Source organism: Ascaphus truei, chromosome 1, assembly GCF_040206685.1.
Source record: "Ascaphus truei isolate aAscTru1 chromosome 1, aAscTru1.hap1, whole genome shotgun sequence".
NCBI lineage: Eukaryota > Metazoa > Chordata > Amphibia > Anura > Ascaphidae > Ascaphus > Ascaphus truei.
This window is the reverse complement of record NC_134483.1, coordinates 417,275,799-417,295,099: the sequence shown is the minus strand read 5'-3', so window position 1 is coordinate 417,295,099 and position 19,301 is coordinate 417,275,799. Positions and strand designations below refer to the sequence as shown.

Sequence of the window (19,301 nt, the reverse complement as noted above, 5' to 3'; positions counted from 1 at the left end):
ACGCTCCTGGAGGCGCTGGTCCACGCGAATACAGAGCGCAATGAGCTCCTCCAAATCGGATGGACGTTCTTGAGCAGCCAGTTCGTCCTTGAGCGACTCCGAAAGACCTTGCCAGAAGGCGGAGGACAGGGCCTCTTTATTCCAATCCGTCTCAGAAGCGATGGTGCGAAATTCCAGAGCGTACCTGGCCACTGGGCGATTCCCTTGGGTGATGTGAAAGAGGGAAGAGGCAGCCGTCACTCTACGCCCAGGAGTGTCGAAGACCCGACGAAATTCCTTGGCAAATCGTCCGATATCTTGTGTGAGGTCGGTCCTCTGCTCCCAGATGGGGGAAGCCCAGGCCAAGGCATCACCTGTGAGAAGGGAGACAATGTAGGCAATTTTGGACCTTGCGGAAGGGAAACGGGTGGGTGTCATCTCGAATTGGATAAAACATTGGTTTAGGAACCCGCGACATTCCAAGGGGTTTCCAGAAAATCGGTTAGGTGTCGGGAGTCGGGGTTCAGAAGACGAAGCACCTACTGGTGGTTCAATGGGAGGATTCACAGTAGTGTGAGCGGAAATGTTCTGCACCTGAACCGTAAGAGATCTAACATCCTGCTGCAGAGAATCCATGCAGCGGCTGGACTGATCCAAAAAATTTCCAATTTGGAAAACATGGTGACATGTGACGCCAGGATGTTTCCCACATCAGAGGGGTCTATGTCTGTGGGGCTGAGCATACTGTCACGCTGTGCCCACCACAAACTAGACGAGACCCTCTGTACTGAGGTGGGAATAGAGTAAACACCACCGACAGGCACGGGAATCTGATCTGGAGTGTGCGTAGTTGCTTGCGCCGGGTCAGGATCAGGGAGGGTAGAGGAGTAGTGAATACTTGCCGAGTTGAGGGTAATAGAAGTACGGAACGTTGGAGGTACTAGTCGCTGGGGTCGGTGCTGGAGAAGATAGAATAGTCGAGGTCCGAGAGCCGAGTTCAGGTTGGAGAGTTGCGGAGGGTCGATGATAGCCAAGGTCGGGGTTCCAGAGAGGCGGTGGTCCAAAGGCAAGCCAAGGTCGGTACACGGGAGGACCACTGCTGCCATGCTGAACCTCGTTATAATGCGATCCTTGGGTTCCGCATAATGAGACCACGTTATAACCGGGATCGCAAAATGGCTTCTGCGATCAGGATGAGGTGTTCTGCGCAGATTCATCGGCTGTGTCCACGTACACAGTGCTCTCCCAAGCATTCAATTTGACTTTCCAGTGCAGAGGAGGGTCACATGACCCTTTTCTGATCAATGACAGCCCAACCGTGAATACATTTTATATAATACACATGTGGGAATTGAACCCATGATCTTTCGTATGCTGGTGCAATTCTCTAGCTGTTACACCACAGGGTTGGTGTGATGAATCTGACTCTATAAACAATTGGGTTCAATTCCCACATTGTGTAGGGGGGAGAGGGGGTATATGTATGTGTCTACGCGTGTGTCCTTTAGCAATAAAGCATTGAATGTTATATATAAAAAAAAGCTTGGAGATGTTTTTAAATCAGGAGCCACGATCAGGCCGTGTTATAAGCGTATCCGCGTTGTAGCAGATCGCGCTATAACAATGTTGAGCTGTATACAATTTTTTTTTATTTTTTTAATCTAAATTAAATATATTAGATTACATTTGTAGTCTAACAGGTTTTTCATGCTATCATTCCAATTATAGCAACAACAAAAAAAAGAAAGAAAAAAGGCTTGGATCTCACCATAACGTCAACAAGCCCAGCCCTATCCCACTGATGATTCAGTATGTATAATCATTTCAAAATGGGAAATTAAGATGAAACAGCCGATAAACCACAAGACAGATAGAGCTCATTTTATTAGCAATCTTTCCGACGCAGCAAGAGCCAGAACAAGAGTACAGTAAATATTTCATCATGTATTCTGTGTATTATTTTTCCAAGAAATTACATTCACATCGTTACAAGGCATAAACAGTACCACATAATGCTCAACAATAAAGCAAAAGATCAAACAGAGAAATAAACACTTTTAAACACTTTTTTAAACACTTTTAGATGGAGAAGAAAGTGTCAAAACGGGAGGCTGAAGGAGAGGGGAGATTTAACTGATGTATCAAGTACAATAAATCGAAGAACTTATAGAAGGGTTTCATTCTCTTTAATCCTGTAAGGGACAGCAATGCATTGTGTTGCTAAAAGGGTTAAAAAGGAAGCTAAGGGAAATTAGAGATGTTCTAAAAAGATATCTGTGGACAGGGAGATATTTAGGGGGTAATTCTAAATAGTTTGGAGCGGCCGTCACCTTCAGTAGGGATGTTTGGCTGAAAATGTCCCAAATGGCCACTTCAGACAAGATAGAATTACTCCATCAGCTGGTTAATGCTGTCCCACTTAACAAGATATGCTGTAGAGCAAAACAGTGAGAGTGCTCATCTACCTAACATCATCTTTGCCATTTTCAACATTGAATTCATGTTTTCAGATGTTTAATAGTTTGGGGGAGAAGTAAAACATTCATTCACTAAGTAGAGGTGTATCGCTCCCTTAGCAGGCACTGAGAATCACTGTATTTAGATCACTTCCAATAGATTATGTAAAAATGCTGAAAAAGGGAAAATTAAAAGAAATGTGTGAAATAAAATACATATATATTTCCATGCACCCCCTGTACGGCTAATTTTCTAAAATAAACCAGTGAGATGGAATTTTGACACATTTGCCCTTCAGAGAAAAATCAGCCCTCAAATTTCTGTGGATGGGGGGAAGGGAATTGGAGTCCTGGTTATAAGAAACCACTGGTTCTGCTCTAGGGGACTAGTAAAAGTTAAAAAAAAAAAAAAAAAAAGTAACATGAGAATCACTGTAACTCTAAATTGAAAATAAATGTTTACAAATAAGATAATTTAGATAATTTCCAATGGAGTAGGTCATTTTGACTAAAAAGGGAAAAGGAAAGGATGTTTATAAAAAAAAATGTTTTTTGTCGTGAGCCAATGGGATTGGTGTTTTAATGGGGTGAGTCAGATTTTCAAGCGGCAATCTGTCAATAAAATGCCTGTAGTCAAATCAGTTAACACAGGGGTGCACAAACTTTTCTCCGTGTGCACCCCTGCCTGCTCTCCTCGGCGCCTCACATCCCCCCCTGCTCGACCCCGGCGTCAAATGACACGCGGGGTCATGTGACATAACGTCGCCATGGTAACATGACGTCACATGACCTGCAGCGTCATTTGACGCCGGGTTACCAGGATGACGCGTCGCTGGAAGGGAAGGTAAGTGTTTTATAGAGGCCTCGTGCGGTCCCCCGGCATTTCATTTAACTGCCTGGGGGGAGTGCGCGGGACCTCTATCTGCTGCGCCCCCAGAAAATCTAGCGCCCCCAGTTTGCGCACCACTGAGTTAACAGATATTAAAAAAAGACCAGTATTCAGTTTATTACATTCACAAAGGCCTAATTGTATCAGCAAGTAGATACGAGTACTTGGAATTCCTCCATATGCACATACTGTACACTGCCACATGCTTGTTCAACTGCAGCCAACTTTATATCTACTTACCGGCACGGCAAGATTCGCACGACATCATTAGATTTGTAGCCTTCGATGCAAACGGCACAGTTATCAAAATCTGGCTCTGTCTCCTATAACAAAGAAAGTGACAATTAGAAGTGCTTATTAACCGAGCTGTTCTCCCCGACTTATCCATATTGAGCTGCAAAATGTACAAGAGGAAAGCACACGGAGAAAGAGTGTATGTCCCTGTGTCACACATCACACAAAATGCAATACATGGATGTAAGGCATGTGCCTCTCTATACTATATAGCAGCGGTTCCCAATCTGTGCGCCATGGCTTGCCTAGAGGGGCGCCGCAATTATCCTCCCCACCATCCCTCCGATCATCACTCCCCACCATCCCTCCTTCATGCCGGCCGGGCCGCAGGGGATTGGCTGCAGGCAGAGAGGAAGCCGGGGGCGGGGCTTTGTGCAGAGCACACGGTGAGTGTGTGTGTCTGCCTTCCTGCTCCTCTGTCTGCGCGGTGTCCCATCCCCTTCTGCCCCGGGTGATAGGAGAAGGTAGGGGGATGATAGAAGGGAGAGGGAGGGGAGAGTTGTACATTTGCCTGCCCAGTGACTGTGTGCAGGGAGCTGCCTGCACGGATCTCCTCCCCCCCAAACCCCCCCTCACATCCGTCGCTGCCTCTGCTCTCCACTGCTCTTCAATGTGTGTATCTGTGTGTGTGTGTGTATTTGTGTGTGTGTGTGTGTGTATTTATTTGTGTGTGTGTGTGTATTTATTTGTGTGTGTGTGTGCTGTATGTATTTATTTGTGTGTGTGTGTATTTATTTGTGTGTGTGTATGCGTGTATATTTATTTGTGTGTGTGTGTGTGCGTGTATATTTATTTGTGTATGTGTGTGTGTGTGTGTGTGTGTGTGTATTTATTTGTGTGTGTGTGTATTTATTTGTGTGTGTGTGTGTGTATTTATTTGTGTGCGTGTGTGTATTTATTTGTGTGTGTATTTATTTGTGTGTGTATTTATTTGTGTGTGTGTGTGTATTTATTTGTGTGTGTGTGTATTTATTTGTGTGTGTGTGTGTGTATTTATTTGTGTGTGTGTGTGTGTATTTATTTGTGTGTGTGTGTGTGTGTATTTATTTGTGTGTGTATTTATTTGTGTGTGTGTGTGTGTGTGTGTGTGTGTATTTATTTGTGTGTGTGTGTGTGTATTTATTTGTGTGTGTGTGTGTATTTATTTGTGTGTGTATTTATTTGTGTGTGTGTGTGTGTATTTATTTGTGTGTGTGTATTTATTTGTGTGTGTGTGTGTATTTATTTGTGTGTGTGTGTGTATTTATTTGTGTGTGTGTGTGTGTATTTATTTGTGTGTGTGTGTGTGTGTGTGTGTGTGTGTGTAGGGAGCTGCCTGCACGGATTTCCTGCCTTTCCTCCCCCCTCCTCCACTCCCCTCAGTCTGAGAGAGAGGGTGTCTGTCTGAGAGAGACTGTCTGTCTGCGAGAGAGAGAGAGTCTGCCTGCGAGAGAGTCTGTCTGCGAGAGAGAGAGAGTGTCTGTCTGCGAGAGAGAGAGTGTCGGTCTGCGAGAGAGAGAGAGTGTCTGTCTGCGAGAGAGAGTGTCTGTCTGCGAGAGAGAGAGAGTGTGTCTGCGAGAGAGAGTGTCTGTCTGCGAGAGAGAGTGTGTCTGTCTGAGAGAGAGAGAGAGAGAGAGAGTGTGTCTGTCAGAGACAGAGAGAGTGTCTGTCAGAGAGAGAGAGAGTCTGTCAGAGAGAGAGAGAGATAGTGTCTGTCAGAGAGAAAGAGAGAGTGTCTGTCAGAGAGAAAGAGAGAGTGTCTGTCTGAGAGAGAGAGAGTGTCTGTCTGAGAGAGAGAGTGTCTGTCTGAGAGAGAGAGAGTGTCTGTCAGAGAGAGAGAGTCTGTCAGAGAGAGAGAGTGTCTGTGAGAGAGAGAGAGTCTGTCTGTGAGAGAGAGAGTGTGTCTGTGAAAGAGAGTGAGGTCAGAGAGAGTGAGGTCAGAGAGAGAGAGGTCTGAGAGAGAGAGAGAGTGAGGTCTGAGAGAGAGAGTGTCTGTCTGAGAGAGAGAGAGAGAGTGTCTGTCTGAGAGAGAGTGTCTGTCTTAGAGAGAGAGTGTCTGTCAGAGAGAGAGAGTGTCTGTCTGAGAGAGAGAGTGTCTGTCAGAGAGAGAGAGTGTCTGTCAGAGAGAGAGAGTGTCTGTCAGAGAGAGAGTGTCTGTCAGAGAGAGAGAGTGTCTCTGAGAGAGAGAGGTCAGAGAGAGAGAGTGAGGTCAGAGAGAGAGAGGTCTGAGAGAGAGAGTGTCTGTGAGAGAGAGAGAGTCTGTCTGTGAGAGAGAGAGTGTGTCTGTGAAAGAGAGTGAGATCAGAGAGAGAGAGAGTGAGGTCAGAGAGAGAGAGGTCTGAGAGAGAGAGAGAGTGAGGTCTGAGAGAGAGAGAGAGAGTGAGGTCTGAGAGAGAGAGTGTCTGTCTGAGAGAGAGAGAGAGAGAGTGTCTGTCTGAGAGAGAGTGTCTGTCTTAGAGAGAGAGTGTCTGTCAGAGAGAGAGTGTCTGTCTGAGAGAGAGAGAGTGTCTGTCAGAGAGAGAGAGTGTCTGTCAGAGAGAGAGTGTCTGTCAGAGAGAGAGAGTGTCTGTGAGAGAGAGAGGTCAGAGAGAGAGAGGTCTGAGAGAGAGAGTGAGGTCTGAGAGAGAGAGTGAGGTCTAAGAGAGAGAGAGAGTGAGGTCTGAGAGAGAGAGAGAGAGAGAGAGAGAGAGAGTGAGGTCTGAGAGAGAGAGAGAGTGAGGTCTAAGAGAGAGAGTGAGGTCTGAGAGAGAGTGAGGTCTGAGAGAGAGTGAGGTCTGAGAGAGAGAGTGAGGTCTGAGAGAGAGAGAGTGAGGTCTGAGAGAGTGAGGCCTGAGAGAGAGTGAGGTCTGAGAGAGAGAGGTCTGAGAGAGAGAGAGGTCTGAGAGAGAGAGGTCTGAGAGAGAGAGAGAGAGAGGTCTGAGAGAGAGAGAGAGAGGTCTGAGAGAGAGAGAGAGGTCTGAGAGAGAGAGAGAGAGAGAGGTCTGAGAGAGAGAGGTCTGAGAGAGAGAGAGAGAGAGAGAGGTCTGAGAGAGAGAGAGAGAGGTCTGAGAGAAAGAGAGGTCTGAGAGAGAGAGGTCTGAGAGAGAGAGCGAGAGAGGTCTGAGAGAGAGAGGTCTGAGAGAGAGAGAGAGGTCTGAGAGAGAGAGAGGTCTGAGAGAGCGAGAGAGGTCTGAGAGAGAGAGAGAGAGAGAGAGAGAGAGAGGTCTGAGAGAGAGAGAGAGAGAGGTCTGAGAGAGAGAGAGGTCAGAGAGAGAGAGAGAGAGAGAGAGAGAGAGAGGTCAGAGAGAGAGAGAGAGGGGTCTGAGAGTGAGAGAGAGGTCTGAGAGAGAGAGAGGTCTGAGAGAGAGAGAGGTCTGATAGAGAGAGAGGTCTGAGAGAGAGAGAGGTCTGAGAGAGAGAGAGGTCTGAGAGAGAGTGAGGTCTGAGCGAGAGAGAGAGAGTGAGGTCTGAGGGAGAGAGAGAGAGTGAGGTCTGAGGGAGAGAGAGAGAGAGTGAGGTCTGAGGGAGAGAGAGAGAGTGAGGTCAGAGAGAGAGAGAGAGTGAGGGAGAGAGAGAGAGAGTGAGGGAGAGAGAGAGAGTGAAGTCTGAGAGAGAAAGTGAGGTCTGAGAGAGAGAGTGAGATCTGAGAGAGAGAGTGAGAGTGTGTGAGAGTGAGAGTGTGTGAGAATGTCTGAGAGAGACACCAACTGTGCACTGCAACTGTTAGGTATGTATATACACCTTTGTTTTTACTTTGGGCGCCGCGGAAAAATCCTGATTGCCTTGGGGAGCCTTGAACCTAAAAAGTTTGGGAACCACTGCTATATAGCAAACATATTCTACTCTTCCTGATACCAAGGACTTACTTCAAAACGAGAGGTGACCCTCAAGGTATTATTCCCTTGTAAAACATTTTATAAATAAATACTATTACATGTATCATTCTCCCCAGAAGCCTACACAAGTTTACCACATATAATGCTGGTATTCAGTACGTTTCATACTTATTTTCTTTTTCAGTTATTTTTTTTTTAATGTTACTAATAATTGTCTGAGATTGTTATGGTAACCTCAGACTTCTCTGGGCTCGGGGGACAGCTAAAATTTGACCTCCCACCCACTTAATATTTCAACTGCTCATATTTCCTGAACGAAACATCATATTTTAGAAATATATGCAAACCCACTCCACCCTCCCCCACCGCTCCCAGTAATCAGTATGGACTGCTGATTTGAAACACTTAAATAACAAGCATGGTGCATTTGCAAGCAGGAAAATGCATTGTCCGAGCTCTGTGTTTAAACACACAAATTGGTATTTTAATACACAGCTCTCCACATCTTTTGAGAAGTATTCAGTATTTGCACACTAAACGTTCCCAAAATGAAATACAGAAAGAATGACTGACGACCATATTTACCTCTTACTAGACAGAAAGCAACTATTCTCAATTCACAGTGTTATGCAAACACAGTGAAGAAGCTTGTGTCATGCCACTAAAACATTGACCAATAATATGGGATTTTAGTTGAGAATAAATACTTCTTGATAAGGGCAAAGTTTGCATAATACATTGATTTACAACTACTGTATATACCATCGAACCTTGAGAGCACCAGCTATTTGGGGAGATACAGTCATAATACTGCAGACATTTAAAAAGAAGGAACTGAGCCTTGACAATGATAAATATACTTAAATGCCTTCCCTCACCCATTTGTCTCCTACATTCCTGCTATATCTTTTTGTTGGCTGACAGTACCAGCGCTAGAATGTTTATTAACATTGAAGAAGCAGGTGAGGAATTGCTGGAAAGAAAGTTGAAGCTGAGAGGATTTATATATTACAGTATGTGTGATCCTCGGTAATACACAAGCTTTTGCTTTTATCTGAGCGTTTTCAGCTTTTCACATAGAAATACATGTACGTGTTTCGATTTGTATTATTTTGAGTAAAAAAACAAAACAAAAAAACCGGATCAATTACCTTATCACCTTTCTTGATAGTTCTGACCTGCAGTTTGCTGATGGCTTTTTTTGCAGCATCTCCAAGCCGCCTCTGAAAAATGCATAAAAAATACAGAATATTTTAATTACACCAGTGTTTTAGGTCCTTTGTTTGTAATGGGGTTACCCATTTAATATTCTGAACTTTATAAGTCTAGGCCAGGGGTGCACAAAGAGGGGGGCGCGGCTGTTACAGAGGCCCTGCGCTTCCCCAAAGACATTTAAAATAAATGTCGGGGATCATGTGAGGCCTCTGTAACTTCTTAACTTGGTTCCAACGGCGCGTCTCCATGGCAACCGTCGTCAAATGATGCCGCGGGGTCATGTCACGTTGCCATGTCAACATGACATCACACGACCCCATGACGTCATTTGACACTGGGGCCGTGCAGGGGGGAGGAGGGGGCAGGAGCCGGAGAGGAGAAAGGGGGGCGCATGACGGTAAGTTTGCGTACCCCTGCCCTAGGCAGTGATCTGAGATTTGAGATCTGAGATAAACCAGGATAGAGCAAATCTGCCCCTGATAAGGAGTAACCTTACAATAATGTCAAAAGTCACTGTGTCACAGCTGACTTTCTTCTCACCACTAACCACATTTCTAGAAAGACCAACACTGAGCATTCTGTTCAGAAGCGCCATCTTTCCAATAGTACTCACATTCAAACTAGCTGTGTTAAAAGAGCAGGGGCACTTTCTCATGCACTTGAGATAAACACTGAAGTAACTAACAGTAACAATACTGTGAGTCCTGGGACAAGCATGGAGGTCAGGTCACAGATAAAAAGCAAAAAGAAAACCCCCAGTAAACAGGAATATAAGCTGCTTCAACTCCTCTTCGTCCCAATGCAAGGATTCTGTATTGCATTTTAGTTTGATATCCATCAGAGGGAAGATGAACATCGTGTGCTGCATCTGCACCATATCAAATAATGTTTCTGGGCTCGTTGAACCACCGGATAGTGCCAACAGTACCATTTTTCTAAAAGTGTTTTACCTTCGTACAGTAAGTGCCAGGAAGGAATGCAATACCTGCCAGCTGTCACCTCCAGTGCTGAAGAAGCCAAAGTACGAAGTATTATAAGTGGCTATCTACTAATTTAGCAGTATGGCCATGGTACTAAAATGTAATAGGAGATACACTTGGGCTGCAGCAGAGCGATTCGTATTGTCCCATAGCTCCGGCCCGGCTACCAATAGGCTGCTTTCTAACCATCTAAGAGCCCCATGCATGGTAGGGAAGACTGCTCTTTTATTTATTTTTTATTTATAAAAATGTTTCACCAGGAAGTTGAGAAAGGCCCTTGGGGCCGAAACATCATCACACTGACTCACTAATAAAAAAAATTCACAAGCAGAAATCCGCAGTGCCCAGGCTCTTCCTTCCTATTTGATGTTGGAATACCACCCTGAGATTCCTGAACCAGGAGCACCGGTATTTATTATCCTTTTCTTTGTTGGGGAGTGCAGCAATCACCTACTAATTTGTTATTTACCAGGAAGTAATACATTGAGTGTTACCTCTCGTTTTCAAGTATGTCCTGGGCACAGAGTTGTGATGGCAAATACATGGTTACAAATACATAGTTAAGATCTTTGACTGGTGGTGGCTGTGAGAGTCTCCGGTAGACGGTTCCAGTTTTGGGGGGCACGGTAAGAGGAGGAGAAGCTCTGACTACTTAAAGCAAAAAACAACAATAAAACAGTTGTGTGGATTTTGATTGACTGCAGTAGGCAAATTGATTACACTTTATTCCCTACCTATACTGTATCCTAACATTTACTTTCCCTTTCTGTTAGCCAACACTACAATAACTTTAACCATCAAAATACATTAACAGTCCCTGCTTTTTATTCCATATCTGTTCCAAGTGTTGCAGGGCTCTTGTCGAGACCATATGTCCCAAGTGTTATTTTCAGGATAAATAACCAACTTAGTTAGTTCAGATCAACCGTTCAGTTTCCAGTCACGGGGCAGCCACTTCAGCCTTCGCAGCCTCGGACCTCCCACCTCAGCCCCAACCTGAATTGATACCTGGGACCCAAACTTGCATCAGAATTTCAGCCTCAATAGTTATCTTCAGGTTCTCGCAACTTCAGTAGCTTCAGTGTGCTTGCCTCTGCCTGCTGCCCCAATCTCCCCCTATCTACGCCCTGTCTGCGTCTCCAGCTTGCCCCTAGTCTGTCCTATGTTTCTGCCTTCTACATCTTGCCTCATACATTCCTTATGAACGCCCTACCCTTGCCAACCCACTCCTGTGGGAGGTTTAAAATCCTATGGGCAAACCCATCCCTGACATGTTTTAAGTAGTTTAAAGGCAGTCTTATGATATTAAAACGCTACAGTATTTATTATTCATTTATAAGCCCGACAACATTGTTTTGTTTGTTTATTTTTTTGATATCATCAAAGCTGTTGATTTTTTACCCCACCGTAGTTCCAAGTTGGAATAGACTTTAAACCAAAGTGTTGGAACACGAACAGAAGAGACCTGCGAGTTTTCAACGGCTCTGTTCACAATACTTTCATATAAGAGAAACTCTTTACATTGGCCATTTAAAAAACAGCACAACAAATCTTACCAGCATTCAAAGAACGAAAGAAAATAATAAATAAGTTCTTCGGTGTCAAATGGGGAGTGCAACGTATTTATAAGGTATTGTAGGCCTTGTCTATTTCCGAAGATAACAGCATTGAAAGAAGAACTCAGAGTCCTGCATTTTTTATTACTAGTGAACGTGTGTCTAATCAAAACACATTCTGAAGCCAAACGTGTGACAGAAAGCAGAGTCTGGATTAGAGCACAGTCAGGAAACTGAACAGCTATCTGCAGGGGTTCAAGGGGGGACACCGACAGAAGCTGGTGGGAAATTGGATACGAGAGAAAGCAACAGGAAGCAGCAGCAGGAAATAGTAGGACAGGGAAAGGCACTTAATAAGAGGGCTCATTGTGTAAAGGGATGCAGCACTAGACATAATACACGTGTAGCCAAGCCCCCTCTTACCTCCGGTGCGGGGAGGGAAGCTGCCGGGGCGATCAGAGCTCCGCGACGGACCCAGGAGGTTGGGGCGGCCATTTTAGATTTGCAGATGCGCAGTAGTAGGCGGTGCGCATGCGCTGATAGATAGTAGAGCAGCAGCCATCTTAGATGGCTCTGCAAAACGCTGCACAGGTCTACAAGTCCCAGGATCCTTAGGGAAGGATTCACACATGGGCAGTCTGAGCTAATAGGGCTCGATGAGAGGAGATACAGGATATCCCGTGGTACAGGAACCAGCGTGCTCAGTCCAACAGAGGCAGCAAGGGAAGTGGAAGTGTCCAGGGTGCCAGTAGCCCCTGGTTAGGCCAGACTTCTCCCACAGGCCCCTGTAAGACCCAGTGGCACATCAGGAACAGTATTGTAGGGAAGGCCCCAGATAGGGATGCTCCTCTTAGTACTGTTGTAGTGGTATTGCATCATTGACCGGACGGCCACGCGGTGCCCTGCGGTCTGGGACCAAGCCACAGGTCACCTCATAGACATTGTGTGAGACCCTCCACCTGGAGCTCGCACCTCACACAGCGGATCGGGACTCATAAGGAGAGAGGGGATTGTTGGAGGCCCCACGTCGTGGGACAAGACTGATCCCCTATTGCACCAGCTGCACCTGGGTACAGGAGTGCCCAGGCAGGTATAAAGTGCACCAACGATTCACAGGAGTAGCGCTACCTCAGACATTGGGTGTGACTGACACTGGGAAGGACACCAGGGATATTGGTGCCACTGCACCCTAAGTACTTTGGGGTACTCACCCACATTATTGTCGTGTCATACTGTGGGGTACAATTATATTGTTATTGTATATGTGTGTGTAAGTAAACTGTTGTGATATATCTCTGTGTGTATTACTCTTTACTGTGATTGGTTCCTGTGAGGGGTTATCCCGCCCACACTGGGATCCCTCATAGGTGGAGGCGCTGTACCGAGAGGAGAAAGAGCACATCCCAGGTTCCCAGCGGCGGAGGCTTAGGCCTCCTTTGAGCAACAGGTACAGCAGCACGAGTATTTCCCTTAGTTATCGGGAAAGGGGACTACACACGCATTACAATCAGCCAGTACTGTACATTCAATGCTGAAACCCTCTCTCATCAACATTTTCAGATTTTTGTTTTTGTTCCTTGATTGTTTTGGGGATGTTTCCACAAATTGCTTCTAACATCATTCTTTTCTAATTTTTAGAGGAAAAAAAGAATAAAAACACTAAACAAACTTAAAGCAGCAATACCCCCCTATGTGAGTTTAACTCCTATAATGTTAGTTTGTTAGTATCTTGCTCCATGTGCATGTCCTGCTCTTGAAAAACGTTATTTTTTTGCTTGTGTTAAAAACATGATTTTCTTAATCTATATCTTCTGAGATTATCATGGTAACCTTTAAAATGCACTGGGCTCTGGGGAGAGCTCCGTTTTAACCACTTAAAGGGCCATTTCCGGCTATGGTTTGTTTTCGTACTAAGTGGGAAGTAGGACATCTCTGGAGCTGAACCCCATTCATTTCAGCTCTGGGGACACCCTGCTTCCTGAGATACTTACCATATAGCATTCGGTAGCTGCCGGGCACACAATATTGCGGTTTAAAGGTCCCATGTCACGTGGCCAACAGGAAGCTGCAACATTATCCATCGCGGCTTTCTATTGGCCGAAAATGATGCGCGACCTTTAACTATTGCAGAATACTGGCATTACCTACGGACATATATATATAACTCAGGAAGCAGGGAGTCCCCGGAGCTGAAATGAACAAGGTTCAAATTCCCCGGCTTCCCACCTAGGGGATTTTTTTTTTAAATTTATGTTTTTAAAGGAAATGCCCCTTTAATATTGCAAAACGTTAATATCTCCTGAACAAAGCATCAGATGAAACAAAAAAAAATTGGATGAGGCAAGAAGTAAGTAATAAAACAAATTGTGATTAGTGTGGATTGTTGCTTTAAAAGAGTTTGCGGGACTAATGTTCACCTCCTTTGAATGTCAGGGTAAATCAGGCCTACCTGAATCCAAATGAAGAGACTCGATTTTCGGCGTCTGGGGAGGGGATCAATTCCCGTCCCCCCTCACCGCCCCCCCTCTCCCCTCCCTCCCGCCTTTCCCCTCCCCCCCGCCTTTTCCTCCCTCCCCTCCACCTTTCCCTCCCTCCCCCCCGCCTTTCACTCCCCCCCGCCTTTCCCTCCCTCCCTCTCTTCCTTCTCTTTTTCTAGCCTCTTGCCTTTCGGATCACAATGTGGTCTAGAGGCCTCGCCTCATTTGGCGATGATCTATTCTATCCTACCTCCTATATTTTAAAAAATTGTTTCTGTATTAGGCTATAAATAATCTATTATGTCTGTCTAATGTATATCTGCCTAATAAAAATGTTTGGGAAAAAAAAAAAAAAGTTGCGGGAATACAACACCTCACATATTATGTTGACATGGCATATACAATCTAGCGTTTATGCTTTTGTAAATAGAAAATTTGTCATTCATAATTCAGATTGTCATTTCCGTTCTGAGCTTTGTACGCCATCATCATTGATCATGAGCATTAATATCTAATTTGTGGCCTTAGAATGGCAGTTTATCTTTAAATGTCATATGAAACTATTATTATTCCTATTGTCAATTGACATGTATATGTTAGCTATGTCACAAAGTGCTATGTACAGTATATACCTGTAGAACCATCTCCCCCAGACGGCTAAAAATATCAGATTATTTTTAGTGTTCATCGTACAAAAGCTCAATTTGTTATGTTCGGTCATGCGGGGTTACCATTTTTTATAATAATAAGTTCATACTAGACGTATTGTTGCTGTGCCCCATGTTAGTTGAAAACACTCTCGGGAGGATTTGTCAATGTTTTACTCCCTGTTGTGTTAGACAAATGTGACTTAACTGGGAGCAAGAGGCACTGCCACAATGCCACTGGCATAAACCCTCATATTGTTGGGGCTCTTCCTACATCTTTAATTCCCATTTGGGTTCACATTTGCTGATCAGATGGTAAATGGATATGTACAAATGTATCATGACTTACTGCCTCCGTGGGCGTGCGAGGTTACGATGCCAGAGTGCGGCAGGGCTGGGGTCGATCGCGGCCAAGGAAGCAGTAAGCTGCCCGGGAGGATTAACTCAGTGGGGGTCCCTGCTTCTGAATGGGACTAACAAAGTGTTATTCCTGCACAGCCAGTCACACATCTGTAAGAGCTGCTCCAGCTGGGGTTTAAAGCTCATGCACCACGTGGGAGCAGGCGGAGTGGCTACCGGTACCCTTATGGAGGTCTATATCTATGGAAGCAGGGGGTCACCAGAGCTGAAATTAATGGGGTTCACCCCTGGAGACACCATGATACAATACAGTATAGAAAAATAAAAATACTAAAACATTGGATCACTGTAAGATTTTTTCAGGGAGATAGAGAGAGAGATAGAGAGAGATAGAGATAGATAGAGAGAGACTGACTTCTTCTCTCTCTGGGACTCCTCTGCGCAGCTAAAGACTAACTGTCCCGGGACGATTAACACTGCTTTAATCACCCGAGGCCACAAAATGCACTGCTTTCCGGTGCCGCAGAATTCAGCATGTTGGTCTATGGCAGGGGAGGCAGTAAATCTTACTTCACTGTATTAATAGCTACAAATGGAGCAAGTTAGGAGCATTGCTCCAAAAATTAAGCAAATTACACAATTTTTAACTCAGCATCCAGGTACTTTTTGTTATTTTTGCTCAACTTAGTGTCAGTTATTGATTTCAGCAGTTGTTTTGGATTAATTATTGAAGGAGTTGCTTGGAACAATAGTATAATAAGATGCATCTTATTGTAAACTTTTTTTGCTCAGAGCCTGATGTAAGAAGCTCAAATCAACAAGCAAATTTACGCAAATGAGAACTTCTGCTCCATCAAGATTGAACAAATTGCTCCACTTGATACATATCCCCCATTTGTACACAGCTTAGTGTACTTCAGAAGCAGTGTTCATAAGAATATGATATAAATGCATTGCTCATAAGAATAAAACATAAGAACTGCCAATATTGGGTCTTCCACCATGGCGAGTGCTGAAAGCTTTTGGATGAGTGCATCACTTTCTTCCTCCAGATATGTCCATGCTGCTAATATCCATCTATGAATTGTCTCTACAGAAATTGATCTAGTCTTCTTTCAAAGCTTTCAATGCAATTTGCTGTCATAAACTCCAGTGGTAGTGAGTTCCCCATGTTGATGGTGTGCCAAGTGAAAAATAGTTTCCTTTTGTTTGTTTTATATATGACAGGTGATCATTTCAGTGTGGGCCCATTGATCTTTGGGTTATGTGAATTTATGAACAGTTCCCTTTTTATTCTCTCTATACCATCTACAATGTTGTACAGATCTACTACCAGTTGTCTTTTGGCCAGGTTACTAATCCAGGAACTAATCTTTTTAGCGTTTACTTGTAGGCTAAATATTGCCTGCCGTTGATTATTTATTTTTGCTCATTTTTTGCACTCTCAAACTCTATTACTGTAGGTCTTTTTTTTAAAAGTCAATCCAAGACTGCAATTTTTTTGCGAATTTTTAAAATAGAATTGAAGCAAGGTGTCTCTAGAGCTGAACCCTGTTAATTTCTGCTTACGAAGATACTTACCTCCGAATTAGGTGCCGGTAGCAGCTCTCCTCTGCTACCAGGGTTCACAATATGCCCGCTGTTTAAAGATCTCGGGCCTTGCGGACCAATAGCAGGCCGTGATGTCATCGGTGCAGCTTTATATTGTCCCATGTGACGCGGGAGCTGTAAACTTTAACGCCCTGCTTGCTCAGCAAGATCGGCTACCGGCACCTACTTTGGATTTAAGTATCTCCGGAAGTAGGGGGTCCGCGGAGCTGAAATTAACGGTGTTCAGCTACGGAGACCACCTGCTTCAATGATATATATATACAGTGCTCGACAAACCCGGTCGCCCACTCGCCAGGCGCGAACGGAAATTGGCCGGTGGCCAGCTACTTTTTCCCCCTGCTCTGCGCAAATTTTTTTTTTTTTTAAATAAATAAATAAATACAAATATCCTCCTGGCTGATTGGCCAATTGGTCGTGACGCGGAATGGAGCCCTTCTCTGCAGGGGTATGTAATGGCTGCTCCCTGTCTCCTGCCCGCGCTTCCCCCCTCATCCCCTCCAGTCTCCGCTCCTGTCGGGCAGGAGATGACAGCAGGGGATTTCCCCCCCTGTCCCACGGTTCCGCTCCTGTCCCTGTGGCTGCACGCGCGGGGCAGGAGATGACAGCGGGCGATGTCTCCCCCACCTCCCCTGTCCCGCTTGCCCTCCGGTTCCGCTCCTGTCCCTGTGGCTGCACGCGCGGGGCAGGAGATGACAGCGGGCGATGTCTCCCCCACCTCCCCTGTCCCGCTTGCCCTCTGGTTCCGCTCCTGTCCCTGTGGCTGCATGCGTGGGGCAGGAGATGACAGCGGGCGATGTCTCCCCCCCCTCCCGTCCCGGTTGCCCTACGATCCCCGCTTTCCCCCAGTGCCCGTGGCTGCTCCCGATGCCAGCAGGGGTGTTCCCCTCGGTCCCCGTGGCTGTCTCCGCTTCCCCCTCCCACAAATGTAAAAATAAATAAATAACAAAAAAATATCCTCTGGCTGATTGGCCAATTGGCCGTGACGTGGAATGGAGCCCTTCTCTGCAGGGGTAAGTAATGGCTGCTCCTCGCGCGCTCGTTCCCTGTCTCCTGCTCGCGCTTCCCCCCTCATCCCCTCAATCTCCGCTCCTGTCCCTGTGGCTGTGGCTGCTCGCGCGGGGCTGGAGATGACAGCGGGGGATTTCCACCCTGTCCCGCGTGTGCTCCGGTCCCGCTCCTGTCCCCGTGGCTGCACGCCCGGGGCAGGAGATGATAGAGGGGAATGTCGTCCCCCCCCCCCCCCCGAACCCGCTTCCCCTCTGGTCTCTGCTCCTGTCCCCGTGGCTGCTCGCGCGGGGCAGGCTATGACAGCAGGGGATTTCCCCCCCCTCCGGTTCCGCTCCTGTGGCTGCACGCGCGGGGCAGGGGTGTTCCCTTCGGTCCCCGTGGCTGTCTCCACTCCCCCCTGACCCCCCCCCCCCAACGAGAGAGAGTGTGAGTGTGTGTGTGTGTGTGTGTGTGTGTGTGTACACGTGTAGGACACCAGAGGTAGTCATCCCCCCAATCAGTCAGTCATCCCCCCACCTCACCAACTCAGTCAGTCATCCCCCCACCCCACCCAGTCAGTCAGTCATCCCCCCACCCCACCCTGTCAGTCAGTCATCCCCCACCCCACCCCACCCAGTCAGTCATCCCCCCACCCCACCCAGTCAGTCATCCCCCACCCCACCCAGTCAGTAAGTCATACCCCCACCCAGTCAGTAAGTCATACCCCCCCCCACCCAGTCAGTCAGTCCCCCCCACCCAGTCAGTCAGTCCCCCCCACCCAGTCAGTCATACCCCCCACCCAGTCAGTCAGTCCCCCCCCCCACCCAGTCAGTCACTCCCCCCCCCCAGTCAGTCACTCCCCCCCCACCCAGTCACTCCCCCCCACGCAGTCAGTCAAATGTCAGTCATCCCACCCCCCTGCCCCCTGCCCCCTGCCCAGTCACCCCGCCCAGTCAAACAGTCAGTAATCCCCACCCAGTCAGACAGTCAGTAATCCCCACCCAGTCACAGTCAGTAATTCCCACCCAGTCAGACACCCCGTCACCCCACCACCCCACATCACCCCACCCAGTCACCCCATCCAATCACACAATCCCCACACCCAGTCACCCCATCCCCACACCGTCACCCCATCCCCACACCGTCACCCCATCCCCACACCGTCACCCCATCCCCACACCCAGTCACCCCATCCCCACACCCAGTCACCCCATCCCCACACCCAGTCACCCCATCCCCCCACAGTCACCCTCTCTCCGTCTCTCACCCTCTCTCCGTCTCTCACCCTCTCTCTCTCGGTTTCTCCCTCTCTCGGTTTCTCCCTCTCTCGGTTTCTCCCTCTCTCGGTTTCTCCCTCACTCTCTCTCACCCTCTCTCCGTCTCTCTCTCACCCTCTCTCCGTCTCTCTCTCATCCTCTCTCCGTCTCTCTCTCACCCTCTCTCCGTCTCTCTCTCACCCTCTCTCCGTCTCTCTCTCACCCTCTCTCCGTCTCTCTCACCCTCTCTCTCACCCTCTCTCCGTCTCTCTCACCCTCTCTCCGTCTCTCTCACCCTCTCTCTCCGTCTCTCTCACCCTCTCTCTCCGTCTCTCTCACCCTCTCTCTCCGTCTCTCTCACCCTCTCTCTCCGTCTCTCTCACCCTCTCTCTCCGTCTCTCTCACCCTCTCTCTCCGTCTCTCTCACCCTCTCTCTCCGTCTCTCTCCGTCTGTCTCACCCTCTCTCTCCGTCTGTCTCACCCTCTCTCTCCGTCTGTCTCACCCTCTCTCTCCGTCTGTCTCACCCTCTCTCTGTCTCACCCTCTCTCTGTCTCACCCTCTCTCTGTCTCACCCTCTCTCTGTCTCACCCTCTCTCTGTCTCACCCTCTCTCTGTCTCACCCTCTCTCTGTCTCACAATCTGGATCTGGATATTTTATTTACCCTGTATATCTTAACTGCCCTATACTACACCGAAATAACCTATACTGCTTTCTTCCAAATCTGATTCAAGCTTCACACGGAAGACATCGGAACCCCCCCTAACCCAGAAGACAGGTAGGGAACACCTCCCCTCCAAT

General features: G+C 47.0%; 1 protein-coding gene across 1 annotated transcript in view; it reads right to left on the bottom strand.

Annotated features, from left to right (window-relative positions):
* Positions 1 to 19,301, bottom strand: part of RNF150 (ring finger protein 150) — a 195,418-nt gene that overhangs the window by 51,416 nt on the left and 124,701 nt on the right. The window contains exons 3-4 of the mRNA XM_075614783.1: positions 8,564 to 8,635; positions 3,565 to 3,647 (exon numbers count right to left, since the gene is read on the bottom strand). Of these exons, the coding sequence (XP_075470898.1) occupies positions 3,565 to 3,647; positions 8,564 to 8,635 (155 nt within the window). The remainder of the gene's footprint in view (positions 1 to 3,564; positions 3,648 to 8,563; positions 8,636 to 19,301) is intronic.